The 22579-nt window shown below is 29.3% G+C and overlaps 2 protein-coding genes across 2 annotated transcripts; one reads left to right on the top strand and one right to left on the bottom strand.

Moving 5' to 3' along the window:
• Window positions 1–9670: 9670 nt before the first annotated feature.
• On the top strand, window positions 9671–10690 carry LOC117932398 (cyclin-U2-1-like). The gene is made up of 2 exons (XM_034853642.1): window positions 9671–10120; window positions 10216–10690. The coding sequence occupies exons 1-2, from the start codon at window positions 9696–9698 to the stop codon at window positions 10478–10480; spliced, it is 690 nt and encodes a 229-aa protein (XP_034709533.1). The 5' UTR covers window positions 9671–9695; the 3' UTR covers window positions 10481–10690.
• Window positions 10691–15907: 5217 nt separating this feature from the next.
• Window positions 15908–16777, bottom strand: LOC117932427 (cyclin-U2-1-like). Its single transcript, XM_034853673.1, is given in 3 exon segments — window positions 15908–16078; window positions 16080–16218; window positions 16314–16777. Coding segments are annotated over 3 exon segments (690 nt in total). The 5' UTR covers window positions 16739–16777; the 3' UTR covers window positions 15908–15952.
• Between the last annotated feature and the right edge of the window lie 5802 nt (window positions 16778–22579).

Genomic DNA, 22579 nt, shown 5'->3' on the forward strand with positions numbered 1-22579 from the left:
TTATACGTTTCCCAATCTTACTTAAGCATTTGAGAAAAACTCTTTCCAAGTGAAATCACCGGATCAAAAAGCATTCAACCAAAGGGGTAAAGATAAAGTAATTGTTGTTGGATTATAAAACTTGAACCAATTTTGTTGCACTATGCAAAGAATGTCGAGGTCAAATTTTTCGGTTAACTCACAGGATTTAAGAGGGCAATGTTCTTGGATAAATTTTGTTATTTATTAAATAACGAGTTTGTGCATGTTAAATTTAATCCCTTTATGATTTAGAATTCCGTGAAAAAGAGAAAGCATGTGCAATTATGAGAAGAGAAAGAAAGTTCTCAACATTATAACATTCTTATTCTCCTTTAATTAATGGATTCTTGAATGTTGGTATGCTCAATAAATGTATACATAATATTAATCATCAAACCATGTTAAAATCTCGTCTTATGTTTTTTAACTATTGCTCATAAATATGTGACTTTATTAACAATTGCTTTTATAAAATTTCGTCGAAAGTGAATTAGTTCTGAATCCTATATTTGCAGGCTACGGAAGAAGTCCGATTAATTCATTTCCAACAAATTCCAAATCCATTAAAAAGACTAATATGGGAAATGCAAAGAGATATTATGATTCATGCTTTTTATTTTAGGTGTAACTTCAAATCGGCTACTACATATTTGATAGTACTCATGTATGCTCTTAACAAGGTGGTATCAAAACCGAGGAAATTTAAGTGAAGGGCGGCAAAATAGGATTCCTCAAACGGCTCTCGTAACCTTTGGCTTTGCAAATTGGGCAAGAAAAAGCATTTGGTTCAACTTTTCTCAAGTGACAGACAGTGACAAGTGTTTATGATCGCCAAAAGTGAATAAATTTTGGATCAATTTTGTGGGTTTTGCAAGGCTGTAATGACCCAACTGGGAGTGTTGGACCACAATATTGTTAAGAGGTAACAGATACCTAGACCATGTGATGACCCCATATCAATGGTCGCATTTAATACCCCTACCAATTTTCCATGCCCATTTTATATGTGGAGTGATCTTGTTCGAATTGCCAATTCATTGGATCAAATTGGGCCTCAATGACATCGATGTGGCATGTGGACGATGGCACCTAACTTTTATTGGTCATGCCATCAATGACCTTAATTATTGGAATTTTTCTTCTTGTATCACATTTTTTTTTCTGGGTTTTCAGTTTGAAGGATCATTGATGTGGGATATTTTCATGGTGCATGAATCTTGAAATGGGCCCTTGTTTGGTTCCGACAACGTACCTGCGTCACCGGCCATCTGAATTGTAGCTTAACAGGAAAACATGACTTGGAAGTTGCAACCATGACAGAGATGAATCATCCATGTGTTGTCAACTCCGAATGCAGATTCTCAAAAATGATTTGAGTCTGAAGTTTGGTACAATGGGCCCTAAAATCTGGACTCTTCTTCTTGTAAGATGGAAAAATCCAAATGAAAAATGTGAAGCTTATGGCTACTTTGGCAGTTACTTGCCAAAGCAGCCCAACTGAGGAGTGAGTGGATAAAATTTGGGCTCGGCTCCAAAGTGGCAAAAGTTAGTGGATCTATTGCAAGTTAAGCAGGCCTAAAACTGTAGGCCTTCATCTTTGGACCAAATGGATGACTTGGGCTGGGTAGTAAGAACCTGATCCATAAAGTTTCTTGCGCCTAACTAGAGTGCCATGGGCTTGTACTGATTGTTCATTTTCCACGAGCCCATCCAATCTCAATTCAGTAATTGGGTTGGGGGGGAGACTTGGCACAATCAGAACCCAATTTAATATTTTTATAATTTTGTAATTTATATTTGTATACAATATTATTTGTTTTTTAATACTTGCTATTTTATAATCTAAATGTGATCTAAATTAGTATTCAAAGTTTGGTATATAAATGTATAAGGATTTAAGAAAAATGATAAGAAAAGTGTCAAAGAAATTTTTAGACAAAACTCAACCCAATTATAACCAATAGGTTCAACCTGTTCCAATATGACCAAAACCCAACCCCAACCCCCACAATCCACCCAACCTAAGTTAAAGAGTTAGAATAGGGATTGCAAAGGGGCAAGTTTTTCCAGGTGCCCACTCTACCACACCCTTAATGGGATAGGTTTGAAATTTAAATAAATAGGTTAAAGGCAGATTTGGAATTTTTTTTTTCTAAACCTGAGGTGGGTTCAGGTATTACCTTGTCTCACCCCATCTAATTATATATAAAATTAAATTTTAAATTTAATTTAATTTTCTATTTTTAATAGGTAATAATAATAATAATAATAATAATAATAATACTTTTCAATATAAATAAGTTTCTAATTAATTATTTATAAAATATATTTATTTTAATGTAATTAAAAATTTTTAATAGAATAGAGATAATAATTATTTTAAATAGACAGGGTGGGGTTGGAATGAGGGTAACCCATCTCATCCCTTACCATCCCTAAGTTGGAATTATATGGCAGAGCTAGATTTTTTTAGTCAAACCATCTGGGTAAAAATTTAGATCAAATAAATCTTATAATATATTAGTTGGAAAAGGAGTTTTAGTAATAATTCAGAAAACTTAGTAATCAGTCAAAAACCAAAAACTAGAGGAACATTTTTTATGACTCTAAAATTTCAATTCCCAAATTTATACATGTGTGTTTTTTTTTTTTGAAATTTAAATAGATTTGAATTTAAGTTAAATATGAATAGAACTAAATACAATTAAGTGTTAAATTATGTGTTTTTATCCATGTAAATAAAATTAATTATTATATTTTTTATTTTAATTTGAAAACTAGCAAATGAAAAGAATAGTAATCCATTATATTTCCAGTTATCCTAATATATTAAAATTTATTACCATAATAAAAAATTTACAATAATTGACTATAAATTTAATAATTGGATAATAATTATTTTTCTCATTATATTTGTCTGAGTGCTTAGCTAGGTTAGTAATTTCAAAGAAAATTCCAAGTGTCTCCTAACTTAGTTTCTCCAAATTTTCTTTAGAATATTTGTTTAATGAAAATCAAGTTGTTGAATTTGCTAAGGGACTAAAGTATATAGTTGAGGTTGGAAGTGAATGAAATTGAATCAACTATATCTTTCAAATTGTGTTTTTCCTTGAAATATTGTTTTTGGAGTTGGAGAGACATTTTTTTTTTACTTAGTGTTCAACATTCTCTTGATCTAGTTTCAAGTCGGATCAATCCAGATTATAATTTTTTTTTTATCTCATTTCAACTGTTGGATAAAGGGCTTTTTTTCACTTAAAAAATAAAAATTGCTTCTTGAAAGGTTGAGACACTTACGGTCATCATTCCATTGTTTTCTCTTTTACTTACCTAATTTGGGGTGTTTGATTGCCAAGAAAATTCAACTTTCTTATTATGATCCAAATTGTTTTCAAATAGTTTGATTCATTTATTCATCTCTCAATTTCTAAACTAATTGGGTTTGAGTTAACACTCATTTTCCACTTGAGTGAGTTTCAAGAGGAGGCCAAGATCAAGCTTAATGAGGAGACCTAGTGTCCTTCAAAAGATGAAGGTATGCCACTGAAATGTGAAGGTATTGGTCAAGTAGTCCGTGAAGGATTAGTGTAAATGAAATTAAACGCAAACTTAATGCTTTATAAATTCCAAAATCTTGACTATCATGATTTTCACAAACATAAATAACATACCGGAATTCATAGCAATTTTTTCAGTTAATTCTTGATCTGAAAATGTAGAATTCTCCGGGAGATAGGTTTCTCTCTCTTAGCCCTTTCTCTTAAATGAAAATTACATTCCACACACACACATGATGGTAACCATACAATGCTACTTAAATGGGTAGAGAGGGGACCTATTTCCTTTGGTAACTGTCAATGGTTTAGTAACCGCCACTCCACTTCCCATCAAAGTAAGGAGTAAAAATAGGAAACTACTTCTCTAATTGTATAACCAAAATTTTAGAGATTAGATCACATAACTCCATTTTAATAAAAGACTAAAGACATACACGGGTCATGTGGGACATTAGAAAAATATCTAACAATTAGAGGACTTGAACTATGTAAATTCTTTTGCACATTCATGCGAAGGTATTTGCATGTGACTTACATTTGAAAATTATTAGGGGAGTGTTGCTACATTCATATTTGTATGTGATTTATAGTCTACGGTGGAAGTATTTGAAAAGAAAAGCAAATTGTAAAAATTTATAGGGTTAGATAATTTGTGTTATGAGACCTTTCCTCCCCGTCCCCCTCTAGATGTACCCCGTCTATGAGATTCACCTTCAATTTGGTTGTTAAAAGAAATGTTAAAAAGTTTCCTAAATTGACATTTGCTACCATGTGATGTATTTTAGAATGGGTTTGTGGTTGAAAAGATTAATTTATTAATATTGGAATTTTAATTTGAGAAATATATTAAATCATAACTTTAATTTTTTTCAAAAATTAATTAGGAATGTTGATTTTAATAGAATTTAGATGAGTATGACTTTTGTTTTGGAGTTCTAATTAAAATTTTTTTGTAGAAATTGATAATAATTTTTTTAATTTTGTTATAAAGTAAAAGGTTGAATTTTTAAAATTCAAAGGAATTCATTTCTAACCCAAATTGTATGATTTTAGTGTTATCATTTTTATTTTTGAATGTTAAATTTATAAAATTTAGTTTGGTTGAAAATTACATGAATTACGATAATAAATAGTGATGGTATGCAATGTAATTTTGATTTTGATTTAATTTTTTTTTAATTCATTTTAGATTGATTTTCTATCCAAATTAAGTGATTTTTGTATTTTTTATTTATTTTTTCAGTAATAATTTAAAAAAAAAATCTAAATTTTCATGAGAAATAAAAATAAATAAAAATAGCAATTTTTTTTTAGTCCTATTCAATTTTTCTTGATGAAAATTTGTTAATTTATAATAAATTCATTTTTCATTCAAACTATACAAATTTTGTAGTTTAAATTGTTTTAAATTATCTTAAATTTTCAGACAAATTTATCTTAAAAATAATAAGTTAAAATACAAATAACTCTAAAAATATCACTTAAGTCTTAAAAAAATACCCCTTAATTTTAAGTTTTAAAAATATACCCCTTAAAAAATTCCCTCTTTTATTTTTATTTTAAGGCTGGCCCAGGTTAGGTTTGGAGCCTGACTTGCAACAGGTTTGGGCTTAAGGTCAAGTTTGGGCCCATCTGGATTCTGCTCCCCCACCAAACACAACTTGTTTCAAGTGGCCCATGAATATGGCCCACTGAAGTGTCGGTTCCTTAATTTTATACTTGATTTGAAAATTAACAAGACAAGCAAAAGGAGAAAAACACTAAAATATGGTCATCATCATACATTAAGGCCGTGTTTGGAGGATATATATAGGATCTGATATCTTTCTATATTATATTCCATGAAAATGATATCTTCCCATATTGCATTCAAATGTTTGATATTTTTTTAGATAAAAATACACTACATTTTAATGATTATTATAAAAAAAAATATGAAATTTCTCTCACATTTATTATTATTTGAAAATTATTCTATAATTTATAAATTAGTAGGCAATTTTTATTTTTTTATAATAATATTTTTAAATAAAATATTTAAAATTTATAAATAAGAAAAGTACGCTATGATGTTAAATATATGAAACCATTTGGTATATGTTAAAATATTATATTTAATAATATTGTATATGAATATTATTTTAGGTTGAATTATTTACATAATTTTTAAAATTCTTTTCTTTTTTTAAAAATTTGACAATGAAAAGAAAATAGAGAAAAAAAAAATAGAAGAAAAAAAAGAAGAAAAATAAAAAATAAATTTAAAATCAATAAATTATTTTTATATTTTCTTTCAAATTCATGTCATTTATTCTCTCGTCATATAAATATTAAATAATTTAAAAATATTTAAATTTTTAATAAAATTTAATTATATTTGATTTTTTTTTCTATTTTTTATAATAAAAGCAAACATAAAAAAATTATTTTTTTAATATTTTTTTTATTTTTTCTTGAACCAAAAATAACGAGGTAATTTTTTTTTCTTTTATTTTTTTAATTTGATGTTATAAAAGAAAATTGGGATGACATAGAAACATGGAAGTACAAAACCCAAAGAATTCCAAGTACATTTTTGGGAGGAGATATTTTTTTAATGGACCCATTCTGGTTTCGACAATGGTAGGTGCTACCATTCTTGGGCATTTAGATTCAGATCTAATTCAGCCCCACTTCTACTCAAATATCAGCCCAATTAAAGCTATACGATTTTTTTAATTTTTTTTTAGGTTTTTGGTACGAAGGTGCGAGCTCTCTCTCAATTTCATACATTTTCTAAGGCAAGATGCGTGCCACAAACAAATTCAAGAGCTACCTAAAAAGCTTAGAAAGAAGGGAATTGACGTTTGTGAATGTTTTTCCATACCAATTGCTTTTACATTAGTGATTAAATTTGGTTAAAATTTAAGTATGGATTTATTTAAAATTGATATAAGAGCTTATTTAATTTAATTTTTTATTTTGGAAAATAATTGAAAAAAAATACTAAAATTTTGATGAAATAGAAACGAAAAGCAGAAAACAGGAGCAAAGAAAGTGAATAGGGAGAGCAATAAATAGATGGGGCAGATACGAGACCTGAAAGGACCACAAAATTTAACAAGACGACGATAAAATCTGTGGAAAAAGCTTGAGTTAGCAAATCAATCCCCAGGCTGGCATTGAAAATCAAATCTACCTGGTGGCTGTGGCTTTTGCAATTGGGGTTTGGGAATTGGGACCCCCTTCTCCTCGATTCTCACTCCAAACCCTCCCCATTTTTCTCGTCCATACCGCCTCGCAAGTACGGTACTTGGTCCCCTCAATATCTCGTTATCAAAATAATAATATCCTTTGACACCACCATTGAATGTAGCTGTGTGGTTCATGTATGGAGATATGGCCGGATTCATCATTAATTTTACTAGGAAAGATGCTACCATATGGTATCTTAGTATAACAATACCTATCCTCAGATAGATCTCAACAAGTAACATAATAACATCACTAGCTATCACCACATTACTCTTAGGTTGCCTAGTCTCTTAGATGTGATTCTACATTTGTGTTTGGGAAATGAACGATTTTCGAAATCGATACTCATAATGTACGATGAAATCTAAGTCATTTAACAAAGTTACAAATATATAGGGTTTGTATAAATTCAATACCCATCGAAGTTTGAATTTGGATCATTAACAATGAAGGATGAAATCTCAGCCATTGAACAAAGTTACAGATATATGTGATCAGGTATAAAGTAATGAAACTTGACCTACATACGTGGTATCACATGATTTGTGGTGTATTTTTTGTAACACTAAAAAGTATATTTTGATATTATATAATAGGTCGGGAAAAAAAATTTGTAAACTTTGATATACAAACAATAAAATCAATATACAAATGAATGAGATTTAGATTACATTTGACAGTGATTTGAAGAAATGTTTTTAATCTTTCTAATATTTGAAAAATAAAAAATTTTAAGTATTAGAAATTATAGAAATACTCTCTAAAATCACTGTCAAACACACTCTTAAATATAAAACAATGAAATCAAATTTAAATACAAATCAATGAAACTTAAAATATGTATGTGGCATTATCTAATTGATCTCGTTTTTCGATATAATCGAGACTATAACAAGACTCTTTGGTTTACTTTTGAAATTGCATTTAATGTAGATCTTGTAACCATATAACAAAGTGTGATTTAGTTTTCTCAATGCATGAAACTTGTACTTTGTGTATTGTGTTGGATCACATCAAATAAAAAAAAGAAGAAAAAAAGACTGTGATCAACCAGCTTTTACGGGGTGGTCTTTTAAAAATTACTAGAATTCAATGTATAAAATATATAGTGTGTCAAGGACTCTCCTGCGAAAATCTAGAACATGTGAAATTAAATGTATAGGTAATAAAAATAAGTAGGTTGCTTTAGTTTTGATACATTGAAGATGCCACCGGACTGAGTTGAGCTCATACATCTTTGTCAAAGGGGGAGGCCGTATGGGTTCAAGTTTAATTGTTAGTTGCTCAGTTTTAGTAATCAATATAACTTTACATTCATTAAACATTAATGTAACAACCAAATGTATTAATTGGAAGAAAATTATTATAACTATAGGTAGAACTCCTTTAATTATATTAATTTTCAAGAAGCTATATTTGGATAAGGGGAGTAGAAAGGAAAGGAAAATAGAATGAAAATGATGAGGAAAAGGGAAAGGGGGAAAAGAGAAAATAAAAAAATTAAATTAAATTTAGTAGAAAAATAGTTAAAATTTTTATTATATTTCATCTTATTTTACATTTTTCACAATAAATAAAAAATTTGAAGTTCTTTTTGTTGTAGTGCAATAATAATATCTTAAGGTTTGAGGATGAATTATCTAAATGATGGTTCTTAGAACAGACTTACGTCATGTGATATCAAATGTTATAAAAAGTTTAATCATTATTATTGAATATCGATTAATTTTTAAATAAAATGATTAAAATTTAAATTATTAATATCAAAGTAAGAATTATGAGAACATTATATTAGGGAAATGATCGTAAGAATATATAATATGATATCTGAATATCATAAAAGACTTGATCAATTTGTATTAGATACTAATTAATTAATTTTTGGATGAAACAGAGGAATGCAACACTTCTTGTTTTTTCTAATACTTCATGTGATTCAAGTGAAATGTAGAGAATCAAATATACTTACCCAATTAATGATTGGAAAGATTAGTAAAGACCTATAAACTTCTCCACACATTCAAAATGGTGCCAATGGGAAAAGACGGAACTCATTACAAGCCTGCAAATTGCCAAATTATAGACGGCACGAAGAAAAAAAAAGGAACCAAAAAAGGGGGCACCTTTTAGGGATAGTTCCCTGTAAAGTTTCTCAATTTATTTTCCCGATGAAATATTGCACGTGTAGCAAGTCACAAGGAAAGGAGAAAGAAGAGGTAGCAGTGAGCAGTGAGTAGTAGCTAGAAGCATTGCACGTGTAACAAGTAGTGGCGAGTTGGGGAAATGGTTTTGACACAAATCTCAAGACAAAGTTGTCAATAAATGCCGTCTAAAAGTGTGGGGTCGGAGGCACAAAAAACAAAAGTCTTTAAAGGAATACCAATTCCTCCATGCCCATTCTTGCCCTTCTACACACTGTCGGCGAGTCGTATTTTCGCCCTTTTTCTTTTCTATTTGGCCGAATGGGTGGATTAAACAAAGGAGAAAGCTAAGCTGGTTTGTCTGTACTTTGCATTTACAAAGAGGAGGCAAAGTATCTTATTATCCGATCTTCATATCTCTTCCTCCTCCTTCCACTCACCTTCCAATTGGCAATTCTCCCCACTTTCATCTCTCCCTCTCCTTCTATGTACATCAAGTACCATGTACCCAAATGTTGTATAAATTCTTCGCAAACCCTCCATTTTTCTTAACACCCTCTTCTCTCTCTCTCAATTTCTCCATTCTTCCGCATACAAAATTTCCTTGAACCCCATTTCATAGCAATACCCTTCTGTCTCTCCCTCTCCCCCCTTAAACAAAGTTCTCTAAAACCCTTGATCTTTAATAGCAGAAACAGCAAAACTCCATCTCCCTTCCCTCTCACTCTTTGAAATCACAGAGATGGAATCATCATCATCATCATCATCATCTGCCCTCACAATCTCTCCTAGAAAGCTGAGGACCGATCTCTACTCCTACTCATACCAAGAAGATTCAAACACCCCACTAGTCATCTCAGTCCTGGCTTCCCTGATCGAGAGAACAATGGCCAGAAACGAAAGAATCGCAAAGAACAGCCCGAGGGGTCTGTCCAGATACCTGAGAACCGGGGTGTTTGATTGCCATGAGACTCCAGACATGACCATCCAATCATATCTAGAGAGAATCTTCAGGTATACCAGAGCTGGACCATCTGTATACGTGGTCGCCTACGTCTACATCGATCGCTTTTGCCAGATCAATCCCGGGTTCCGCATCAGCGCCAGCAATGTACACGGACTTCTCATCACCACAATCATGGTCGCCTCCAAGTACGTCGAAGACATGTGAGTAGAAACTTCTCCACCATTTTAGCTTTTCCTATCAAAAATATGTTTCCCATTATATAATTCTCATCTCCCTTCTCTTTCTTTTTTCACAGGAATTACAGAAATTCGTACTACGCAAGAGTGGGAGGATTAACCACCAACGAAATGAACGAATTAGAGGTGGAGTTCCTATTCCTAATGGGCTTCAAACTGCATGTGAATGTGAGTGTCTTCGAGAGCTACTGCAGCCATTTAGAGAGGGAAGTGAGCATTGGAGGAGGATACCACATAGAGAAGACTCTCAGATGCGCCGAAGAAATCAAATCACGACAGATTGTAGAAAGGAGATACAATCGGATTGCCAGGGTCACTTTGTAAATTAAATTACCACTTTTTTTTTTCTTTTTCTTTTTTTTTTGTGGGTATTTTTGGGTCTAATATTTGGTCAAAAGGGTTACTTAATTATAATGTATAGAAGAATGTATGGTTATGTTTTAGTTTTTTTCCTTGATTTAGTGCTTCCAGTAGGGGCGTGAAGAGTGATGTATAAATATGCTATTCCGCTATGAGAGTGCTTTGATTTTGCTGTAATTGTAAAAATTAAAATCTTATGATTTATACTTTTATTTCAAAAAATTGATACTTTTTTTTATTTTTTTTATGAAATATTAAATAGTATATTTGCATTTTAAAAATATAAGTTGAAAATTAAAAATAAAAAGACATAAGAATGGGGAAATGAAAAATATTCCTTTTCTTGAAATAAAAATATCACCCCCTGTCGAGAATCTCTACTGTTCATGTTCAAAAACCAATTTTTGTTTTTCATTTTAAATGGTTATAATTACCTTTTTAAAGTATATTTTTAGAAAATAATTTTTCCTTTAATAATCAATAATCTTATTATTTTTCTTAAAACAATATTATTATGATTACTTCTCAAACTTAAAAGTCCCTGATAGTAATTCTACAAACCCTTTTAACTTAAAAAGTATTTTTAAAAATACATTAGGTGATTGGCAAAATTTTAAAAACACTTTTAAAAGTTTGAAAAATTATTTTTAGCATTAAAAAATCACTGGTAGGGTTTTACGAAGAACACTTTATCTTAAAAACACTTCTTGGAAAAATACTTTAAGTAAACAGTCTTAAAGACATTTTAAGAGTGTTTGTTAATAATTTTAAGAAGTGTTTTGAATTTTTCTAATACTATAAAATTTTTATTTTTTAAATATTAAAAATACTTCCTAAAATCACCATCAAATGTACTTTAAGTAATTTAAAAGTTAAATATCAAATTGTATATGATATTGTTGTTTTATATTTTATCATTATTATTTTTAATTTTGATTTAATTTATTTAGAATTAATTGATCAAAATAGATGAAATAATCCTCATATTTATGAATTTAACTCATTCCATTTTTTTTTTTAAGATTAACCTATTTTTGACATATATATACCCTTTATTATTTCAACTATTATATATATATATTAAAAGAAAATATTATTTTTACAATAAAAAATACATATTTTTAATCAAAATTAGACTAAAAAATGGATAAAAAGTTAAAATTTTAAAATTGGATTTCTAATTACTCTTTCAATTAAATGACTCATTTATTTATATATTCAACTTCCTGTACAATCATTGAAGAATCCGTTAAACATTAATTTTAAGATATGTTTTTAATCTAGAAAGTATTTCTAGAAAAAATAGAAATACTTTCAAAATTTTTCAAAATCATTTATAATATTTTTTTATTATAAAAACATAAGATAGATGATTATCATAAAAATATTTTTGGAGTAAACACTTTTATCCAAAAAAAAATACATTGCAAAATTTTAAATTTTATTATATATTTTGAGTAGGGAGGAATAATTCAAAAATTTCCCTTTTAAACGATTCCATATTTTGTGAAATTGAATGATTCCAATTTCGCTGAATTGATGTAGTCCACATAAACATAAAATCCCACCAATAAAATGGAACCATAAGAAATGCCATGGAAGCCTCATTTCATTTCAAAGAAAAGAGCACCATCAATCAGTGTCGCTTCCACAATCCTAAAATAGACTGTGCTTGTCCTCACATGACGTTCCCCAGTTCAAATCCATGTCAGACTGCAGTAGAAGACTCATTTCATTTTCATTGTGACCAGCACCCACTACCCACCAGTAGATGCTCTTGCCAGTTGCCACCACTGTTTTCCCTAAAATTGACCATGGAAGTGAAATTCAATGCCAAACGAACCGAAACAAGATTAATTTATAACCTATGATTGATTAATATTCAGAATATTAATTGGTTTTTATTTTTTTATAAGATAAAGTCTGAGTTATGAACTGGTTTTGGCACAATTGGACATAGCCTTATTTTAATTTTGTGGACAATGTTTTTTAAGTTGACCTTATCTCCTTGTATGGATGAATGATTTAATTAGACTAAGTAACGATTTGATATATTAAAACATTATATTATAAACTTATATATATGGATACTAATCATAGTGTATTACCAACAGAAGACAAGTTTTGGTAGGGAAAAGGAAAGGAAAAGGTGAAGTGATGAGTGGACAGGGAGTTGATATGAGAGGCATCTTCTGCATTATAGGGCCTCAAACTAACAATAATTAAATCGTTTCATTTCCTTTCCTTTTGTTTTATTGCTTAACAATGGCTTAGTGCTTCCTTTATGTCATCCTTTTATGAGGTTTTAGGTCATAGCCTTTAGGCCATGACCTACCAATGAGACTATTTTTAAAAAACAAGTGGCTTCACACGCTTGCCTACAGATTTATAACATAACATCTAAGTGGGGAATGTGAATAAATTTATAACATAATGTATTGACATCTAAAATCATAATTTATGAACAAAAGAAGTATTAAAAGTTCTAGTGAAAATAATTCAAACGCATTAGTAAGATTCTCTATTTTAAACATGACATAATGGGTTTCAACCAAAGGTTTTATACTTAATGTTTTGAGTATGACCTAAAATTCTCTATTCTTATGTGTTGGATTGAAAATGATGATTATTTTTCCTGTGTTTGATTACTGATTTTAGAAAGTGTTTTTAATTTTTTTTTAGTATTTAAAGATTTTTATTAAAAAAATTATTTTCAAATATTAAAAAAAAATGTTAAAACACTTTCTAAAATCAGTAATCAAACACAGGAAAAATAATCATCATTTTCAATCCAACACATAAGAATAGAGAATTTTAGGTCATACTCAAAACATTAAGTATAAAACCTGGTTGAAACCCATTTTGTCATGTTTAAAATAGAGAATCTTACTAATGCGTTTGAATTATTTTCACTAAGAACTTTTAATACTTCTTTTGTTCATAAATTATGATTTTAGATGTCAATACATTATGTTATAAATTTATTCACATTCCCCACTTAGATGTTATGTTATAAATCTGTAGGCAAGCGTGTGAAGCCACTTGTTTTTTAAAAAATAGTCTCATTGGTAGGTCATGGCCTAAAAGGCTATGACCTAAAACCTCATAAAAGGATGACATAAAGGAAGCACTAAGCCATTGTTAAGCAATAAAACAAAAGGAAAGGAAATGAAACGATTTAATTATTGTTAGTTTGAGCCCTATAATGCAGAAGATGCCTCTCATATCAACTCCCTGTCCACTCATCACTTCACCTTTTCCTTTTCCTTTTCCTACCAAAACTTGTCTTCTGTTGGTAATACACTATGATTAGTATCCATATATATAAGTTTATAATATAATGTTTTAATATATCAAATCGTTACTTAGTCTAATTAAATCATTCATCCATACAAGGAAGATAAGGTCAAACTTAAAAAACATTGTCCACAAAATTAAAATAAGGCTATGTCCAATTGTGCCAAAACCAGTTCATAACTCAGACTTTATCTTATAAAAAATAAAACCAATTAATATTCTGAATATTAATCAATCATAGGTTATAAATTAATCTTGTTTCGGTTCGTTTGGCATTGAATTTCACTTCCCATGGTCAATTTTAGGGAAAACAGTGGTGGCAACTGGCAAGAGCATCTACTGGTGGGTAGTGGGTGCTGGTCACAATGAAAATGAAATGAGTCTTCTACTGCAGTCTGACATGGGATTTGAACTGGGGAACGTCATGTGAGGACAAGCACAGTCTATTTTAGGATTGTGGAAGCGACACTGATTGATGGTGCTCTTTTCTTTGAAATGAAATGAGGCTTCCATGGCATTTCTTATGGTTCCATTTTATTGGTGGGATTTTATGTTTATGTGGACTACATCAATTCAGCGAAATTGGAATCATTCAATTTCACAAAATATGGAATCGTTTAAAAGGGAAATTTTTGAATTATTCCTCCCTACTCAAAATATATAATAAAATTTAAAATTTTGCAATGTATTTTTTTTTGGATAAAAGTGTTTACTCCAAAATATTTTTATGATAATCATCTATCTTATGTTTTTATAATAAAAAAATATTATAAATGATTTTGAAAAATTTTGAAAGTATTTCTATTTTTTTCTAGAAATACTTTCTAGATTAAAAACATATCTTAAAATTAATGTTTAACGGATTCTTCAATGATTGTACAGGAAGTTGAATATATAAATAAATGAGTCATTTAATTGAAAGAGTAATTAGAAATCCAATTTTAAAATTTTAACTTTTTATCCATTTTTTAGTCTAATTTTGATTAAAAATATGTATTTTTTATTGTAAAAATAATATTTTCTTTTAATATATATATATAATAGTTGAAATAATAAAGGGTATATATATGTCAAAAATAGGTTAATCTTAAAAAAAAAATGGAATGAGTTAAATTCATAAATATGAGGATTATTTCATCTATTTTGATCAATTAATTCTAATAAATTAAATCAAAATATAAAATAATAAGATAAAATATAAAACAACAATATCATATACAATTTGATATTTAACTTTTAAATTACTTAAAGTACATTTGATGGTGATTTTAGGAAGTATTTTTAATATTTAAAAAATAAAAATTTTATAGTATTAGAAAAATTCAAAACACTTCTTAAAATTATTAACAAACACTCTTAAAATGTCTTTAAGACTGTTTACTTAAAGTATTTTTCCAAGAAGTGTTTTTAAGATAAAGTGTTCTTCGTAAAACCCTACCAGTGATTTTTTAATGCTAAAATAATTTTTCAAACTTTTAAAAGTGTTTTTAAAATTTTGCCAATCACCTAATGTATTTTTAAAAATACTTTTTAAGTTAAAAGGGTTTGTAGAATTACTATCAGGGACTTTTAAGTTTGAGAAGTAATCATAATAATATTGTTTTAAGAAAAATAATAAGATTATTGATTATTAAAGGAAAAATTATTTTCTAAAAATATACTTTAAAAAGGTAATTATAACCATTTAAAATGAAAAACAAAAATTGGTTTTTGAACATGAACAGTAGAGATTCTCGACAGGGGGTGATATTTTTATTTCAAGAAAAGGAATATTTTTCATTTCCCCATTCTTATGTCTTTTTATTTTTATTTTCAACTTATATTTTTAAAAATGCAAATATACTATTTAATATTTCATAAAAAAAATAAAAAAAAGTATCAATTTTTTGAAATAAAAGTATAAATCATAAGATTTTAATTTTTACAATTACAGCAAAATCAAAGCACTCTCATAGCGGAATAGCATATTTATACATCACTCTTCACGCCCCTACTGGAAGCACTAAATCAAGGAAGAAACTAAAACATAACCATACATTCTTCTATACATTATAATTAAGTAACCCTTTTGACCAAATATTAGACCCAAAAAATACCCACAAAAAAAAAAGAAAAAGAAAAAAAAAGTGGTAATTTAATTTACAAAGTGACCCTGGCAATCCGATTGTATCTCCTTTCTACAATCTGTCGTGATTTGATTTCTTCGGCGCATCTGAGAGTCTTCTCTATGTGGTATCCTCCTCCAATGCTCACTTCCCTCTCTAAAATGGCTGCAGTAGCTCTCGAAGACACTCACATTCACATGCAGTTTGAAGCCCATTAGGAATAGGAACTCCACCTCTAATTCGTTCATTTCGTTGGTGGTTAATCCTCCCACTCTTGCGTAGTACGAATTTCTGTAATTCCTGTGAAAAAAGAAAGAGAAGGGAGATGAGAATTATATAATGGGAAACATATTTTTGATAGGAAAAGCTAAAATGGTGGAGAAGTTTCTACTCACATGTCTTCGACGTACTTGGAGGCGACCATGATTGTGGTGATGAGAAGTCCGTGTACATTGCTGGCGCTGATGCGGAACCCGGGATTGATCTGGCAAAAGCGATCGATGTAGACGTAGGCGACCACGTATACAGATGGTCCAGCTCTGGTATACCTGAAGATTCTCTCTAGATATGATTGGATGGTCATGTCTGGAGTCTCATGGCAATCAAACACCCCGGTTCTCAGGTATCTGGACAGACCCCTCGGGCTGTTCTTTGCGATTCTTTCGTTTCTGGCCATTGTTCTCTCGATCAGGGAAGCCAGGACTGAGATGACTAGTGGGGTGTTTGAATCTTCTTGGTATGAGTAGGAGTAGAGATCGGTCCTCAGCTTTCTAGGAGAGATTGTGAGGGCAGATGATGATGATGATGATGATGATTCCATCTCTGTGATTTCAAAGAGTGAGAGGGGAAGGGAGATGGAGTTTTTGCTGTTTCTGCTATTAAAGATCAAGGGTTTTAGAGAACTTTGTTTAAGGGGGGAGAGGGAGAGACAGAAGGGTATTGCTATGAAATGGGGTTCAAGGAAATTTTGTATGCGGAAGAATGGAGAAATTGAGAGAGAGAGAAGAGGGTGTTAAGAAAAATGGAGGGTTTGCGAAGAATTTATACAACATTTGGGTACATGGTACTTGATGTACATAGAAGGAGAGGGAGAGATGAAAGTGGGGAGAATTGCCAATTGGAAGGTGAGTGGAAGGAGGAGGAAGAGATATGAAGATCGGATAATAAGATACTTTGCCTCCTCTTTGTAAATGCAAAGTACAGACAAACCAGCTTAGCTTTCTCCTTTGTTTAATCCACCCATTCGGCCAAATAGAAAAGAAAAGGGCGAAAATACGACTCGCCGACAGTGTGTAGAAGGGCAAGAATGGGCATGGAGGAATTGGTATTCCTTTAAAGACTTTTGTTTTTTGTGCCTCCGACCCCACACTTTTAGACGGCATTTATTGACAACTTTGTCTTGAGATTTGTGTCAAAACCATTTCCCCAACTCGCCACTACTTGTTACACGTGCAATGCTTCTAGCTACTACTCACTGCTCACTGCTACCTCTTCTTTCTCCTTTCCTTGTGACTTGCTACACGTGCAATATTTCATCGGGAAAATAAATTGAGAAACTTTACAGGGAACTATCCCTAAAGGTGCCCCCTTTTTTTGTTCCTTTTTTTTTTTCGTGCCGTCTATAATTTGGCAATTTGCAGGCTTGTAATGAGTTCCGTCTTTTCCCATTGGCACCATTTTGAATGTGTGGAGAAGTTTATAGGTCTTTACTAATCTTTCCAATCATTAATTGGGTAAGTATATTTGATTCTCTACATTTCACTTGAATCACATGAAGTATTAGAAAAAACAAGAAGTGTTGCATTCCTCTGTTTCATCCAAAAATTAATTAATTAGTATCTAATACAAATTGATCAAGTCTTTTATGATATTCAGATATCATATTATATATTCTTACGATCATTTCCCTAATATAATGTTCTCATAATTCTTACTTTGATATTAATAATTTAAATTTTAATCATTTTATTTAAAAATTAATCGATATTCAATAATAATGATTAAACTTTTTATAACATTTGATATCACATGACGTAAGTCTGTTCTAAGAACCATCATTTAGGTAAATTCATCCTCAAACCTTAAGATATTATTATTGCACTACAACAAAAAGAACTTCAAATTTTTTTATTTATTGTGAAAAATGTAAAATAAGATGAAATATAATAAAAATTTTAACTATTTTTCTACTAAATTTAATTTAATTTTTTTATTTTCTCTTTTCCCCCTTTTCCCTTTTCCTCATCATTTTCATTCTATTTTCCTTTCCTTTCTACTCCCCTTATCCAAATATAGCTTCTTGAAAATTAATATAATTAAAGGAGTTCTACCTATAGTTATAATAATTTTCTTCCAATTAATACATTTGGTTGTTACATTAATGTTTAATGAATGTAAAGTTATATTGATTACTAAAACTGAGCAACTAACAATTAAACTTGAACCCATACGGCCTCCCCCTTTGACAAAGATGTATGAGCTCAACTCAGTCCGGTGGCATCTTCAATGTATCAAAACTAAAGCAACCTACTTATTTTTATTACCTATACATTTAATTTCACATGTTCTAGATTTTCGCAGGAGAGTCCTTGACACACTATATATTTTATACATTGAATTCTAGTAATTTTTAAAAGACCACCCCGTAAAAGCTGGTTGATCACAGTCTTTTTTTCTTCTTTTTTTTATTTGATGTGATCCAACACAATACACAAAGTACAAGTTTCATGCATTGAGAAAACTAAATCACACTTTGTTATATGGTTACAAGATCTACATTAAATGCAATTTCAAAAGTAAACCAAAGAGTCTTGTTATAGTCTCGATTATATCGAAAAACGAGATCAATTAGATAATGCCACATACATATTTTAAGTTTCATTGATTTGTATTTAAATTTGATTTCATTGTTTTATATTTAAGAGTGTGTTTGACAGTGATTTTAGAGAGTATTTCTATAATTTCTAATACTTAAAATTTTTTATTTTTCAAATATTAGAAAGATTAAAAACATTTCTTCAAATCACTGTCAAATGTAATCTAAATCTCATTCATTTGTATATTGATTTTATTGTTTGTATATCAAAGTTTACAAATTTTTTTTCCCGACCTATATATAATATCAAAATATACTTTTTTAGTGTTTACAAAAAATACACCACAAATCATGTGATACCACGTATGTAGGTCAAGTTTCATTACTTTTATACCTGATCACATATATCTGTAACTTTGTTCAATGGCTGAGATTTCATCCTTCATTGTTAATGATCCAAATTCAAACTTCGATGGGTATTGAATTTATACAAACCCTATATATTTGTAACTTTGTTAAATGACTTAGATTTCATCGTACATTATGAGTATCGATTTCGAAAATCGTTCATTTCCCAAACACAAATGTAGAATCACATCTAAGAGACTAGGCAACCTAAGAGTAATGTGGTGATAGCTAGTGATGTTATTATGTTACTTGTTGAGATCTATCTGAGGATAGGTATTGTTATACTAAGATACCATATGGTAGCATCTTTCCTAGTAAAATTAATGATGAATCCGGCCATATCTCCATACATGAACCACACAGCTACATTCAATGGTGGTGTCAAAGGATATTATTATTTTTGATAACGAGATATTGAGGGGACCAAGTACCGTACTTGCGAGGCGGATGGACGAGAAAAATGGGGAGGGTTTGGAGTGAGAATCGAGGAGAAGGGGGTCCCAATTCCCAAACCCCAATTGCAAAAGCCACAGCCACCAGGTAGATTTGATTTTCAATGCCAGCCTGGGATTGATTTGCTAACTCAAGCTTTTTCCACAGATTTTATCGTCGTCTTGTTAAATTTTGTGGTCCTTTCAGGTCTCGTATCTGCCCCATCTATTTATTGCTCTCCCTATTCACTTTCTTTGCTCCTGTTTTCTGCTTTTCGTTTCTATTTCATCAAAATTTTAGTATTTTTTTTCAATTATTTTCCAAAATAAAAAATTAAATTAAATAAGCTCTTATATCAATTTTAAATAAATCCATACTTAAATTTTAACCAAATTTAATCACTAATGTAAAAGCAATTGGTATGGAAAAACATTCACAAACGTCAATTCCCTTCTTTCTAAGCTTTTTAGGTAGCTCTTGAATTTGTTTGTGGCACGCATCTTGCCTTAGAAAATGTATGAAATTGAGAGAGAGCTCGCACCTTCGTACCAAAAACCTAAAAAAAAATTAAAAAAATCGTATAGCTTTAATTGGGCTGATATTTGAGTAGAAGTGGGGGCTGAATTAGATCTGAATCTAAATGCCCAAGAATGGTAGCACCTACCATTGTCGAAACCAGAATGGGTCCATTAAAAAATATCTCCTCCAAAAATGTACTTGGAATTCTTTGGGTTTTGTACTTCCATGTTTCTATGTCATCCCAATTTTCTTTTATAACATCAAATTAAAAAAATAAAAGAAAAAAAATTACCTCGTTATTTTTGGTTCAAGAAAAAAATAAAAAAAATATTAAAAAATAATTTTTTTATGTTTGCTTTTATTATAAAAAATAGAAAAAAAAATCAAATATAATTAAATTTTATTAAAAATTTAAATATTTTTAAATTATTTAATATTTATATGACGAGAGAATAAATGATATGAATTTGAAAGAAAATATAAAAATAATTTATTGATTTTAAATTTATTTTTATTTTTCTTCTTTTTTTCTTCTATTTTTTTTTCTCTATTTTCTTTTCATTGTCAAATTTTTAAAAAAAGAAAAGAATTTTAAAAATTATGTAAATAATTCAACCTAAAATAATATTCATATACAATATTATTAAATATAATATTTTAACATATACCAAATGGTTTCATATATTTAACATCATAGCGTACTTTTCTTATTTATAAATTTTAAATATTTTATTTAAAAATATTATTATAAAAAAATAAAAATTGCCTACTAATTTATAAATTATAGAATAATTTTCAAATAATAATAAATGTGAGAGAAATTTCATATTTTTTTTTATAATAATCATTAAAATGTAGTGTATTTTTATCTAAAAAAATATCAAACATTTGAATGCAATATGGGAAGATATCATTTTCATGGAATATAATATAGAAAGATATCAGATCCTATATATATCCTCCAAACACGGCCTTAATGTATGATGATGACCATATTTTAGTGTTTTTCTCCTTTTGCTTGTCTTGTTAATTTTCAAATCAAGTATAAAATTAAGGAACCGACACTTCAGTGGGCCATATTCATGGGCCACTTGAAACAAGTTGTGTTTGGTGGGGGAGCAGAATCCAGATGGGCCCAAACTTGACCTTAAGCCCAAACCTGTTGCAAGTCAGGCTCCAAACCTAACCTGGGCCAGCCTTAAAATAAAATAAAAGAGGGAATTTTTTAAGGGGTATATTTTTAAAACTTAAAATTAAGGGGTATTTTTTTAAGACTTAAGTGATATTTTTAGAGTTATTTGTATTTTAACTTATTATTTTTAAGATAAATTTGTCTGAAAATTTAAGATAATTTAAAAACAATTTAAACTACAAAATTTGTATAGTTTGAATGAAAATGAATTTATTATAAATTAACAAAATTTTCATCAAGAAAAATTGAATAGGACTAAAAAAAAATTGCTATTTTTATTTATTTTTATTTCTCATGAAAATTTAGATTTTTTTTTTAAATTATTACTGAAAAAATAAATAAAAAATACAAAAATCACTTAATTTGGATAGAAAATCAATCTAAAATGAATTAAAAAAAAATTTAAATCAAAATCAAAATTACATTGCATACCATCACTATTTATTATCGTAATTCATGTAATTTTCAACCAAACTAAATTTTATAAATTTAACATTCAAAAATAAAAAATGATAACACTAAAATCATACAATTTGGGTTAGAAATGAATTCCTTTGAATTTTAAAAATTCAACCTTTTACTTTATAACAAAATTAAAAAAAATTATTATCAATTTCTACAAAAAAATTTTAATTAGAACTCCAAAACAAAAGTCATACTCATCTAAATTCTATTAAAATCAACATTCCTAATTAATTTTTGAAAAAAATTAAAGTTATGATTTAATATATTTTCTCAAATTAAAATTCCAATATTAATAAATTAATCTTTTCAACCACAAACCCATTCTAAAATACATCACATGGTAGCAAATGTCAATTTAGGAAACTTTTTAACATTTCTTTTAACAACCAAATTGAAGGTGAATCTCATAGACGGGGTACATCTAGAGGGGGACGGGGAGGAAAGGTCTCATAACACAAATTATCTAACCCTATAAATTTTTACAATTTTGCTTTTCTTTTCAAATACTTTCCACCGTAGACTATAAATCACATACAAATATGAATGTAGCAACACTCCCCTAATAATTTTCAAATGTAAGTCACATGCAAATACCTTCGCATGAATGTGCAAAAGAATTTACATAGTTCAAGTCCTCTAATTGTTAGATATTTTTCTAATGTCCCACATGACCCGTGTATGTCTTTAGTCTTTTATTAAAATGGAGTTATGTGATCTAATCTCTAAAATTTTGGTTATACAATTAGAGAAGTAGTTTCCTATTTTTTACTCCTTACTTTGATGGGAAGTGGAGTGGCGGTTACTAAACCATTGACAGTTACCAAAAGGAA

Source organism: Vitis riparia, chromosome 15, assembly GCF_004353265.1.
Source record: "Vitis riparia cultivar Riparia Gloire de Montpellier isolate 1030 chromosome 15, EGFV_Vit.rip_1.0, whole genome shotgun sequence".
In the NCBI taxonomy this organism is placed as follows: Eukaryota; Viridiplantae; Streptophyta; class Magnoliopsida; order Vitales; family Vitaceae; genus Vitis; species Vitis riparia.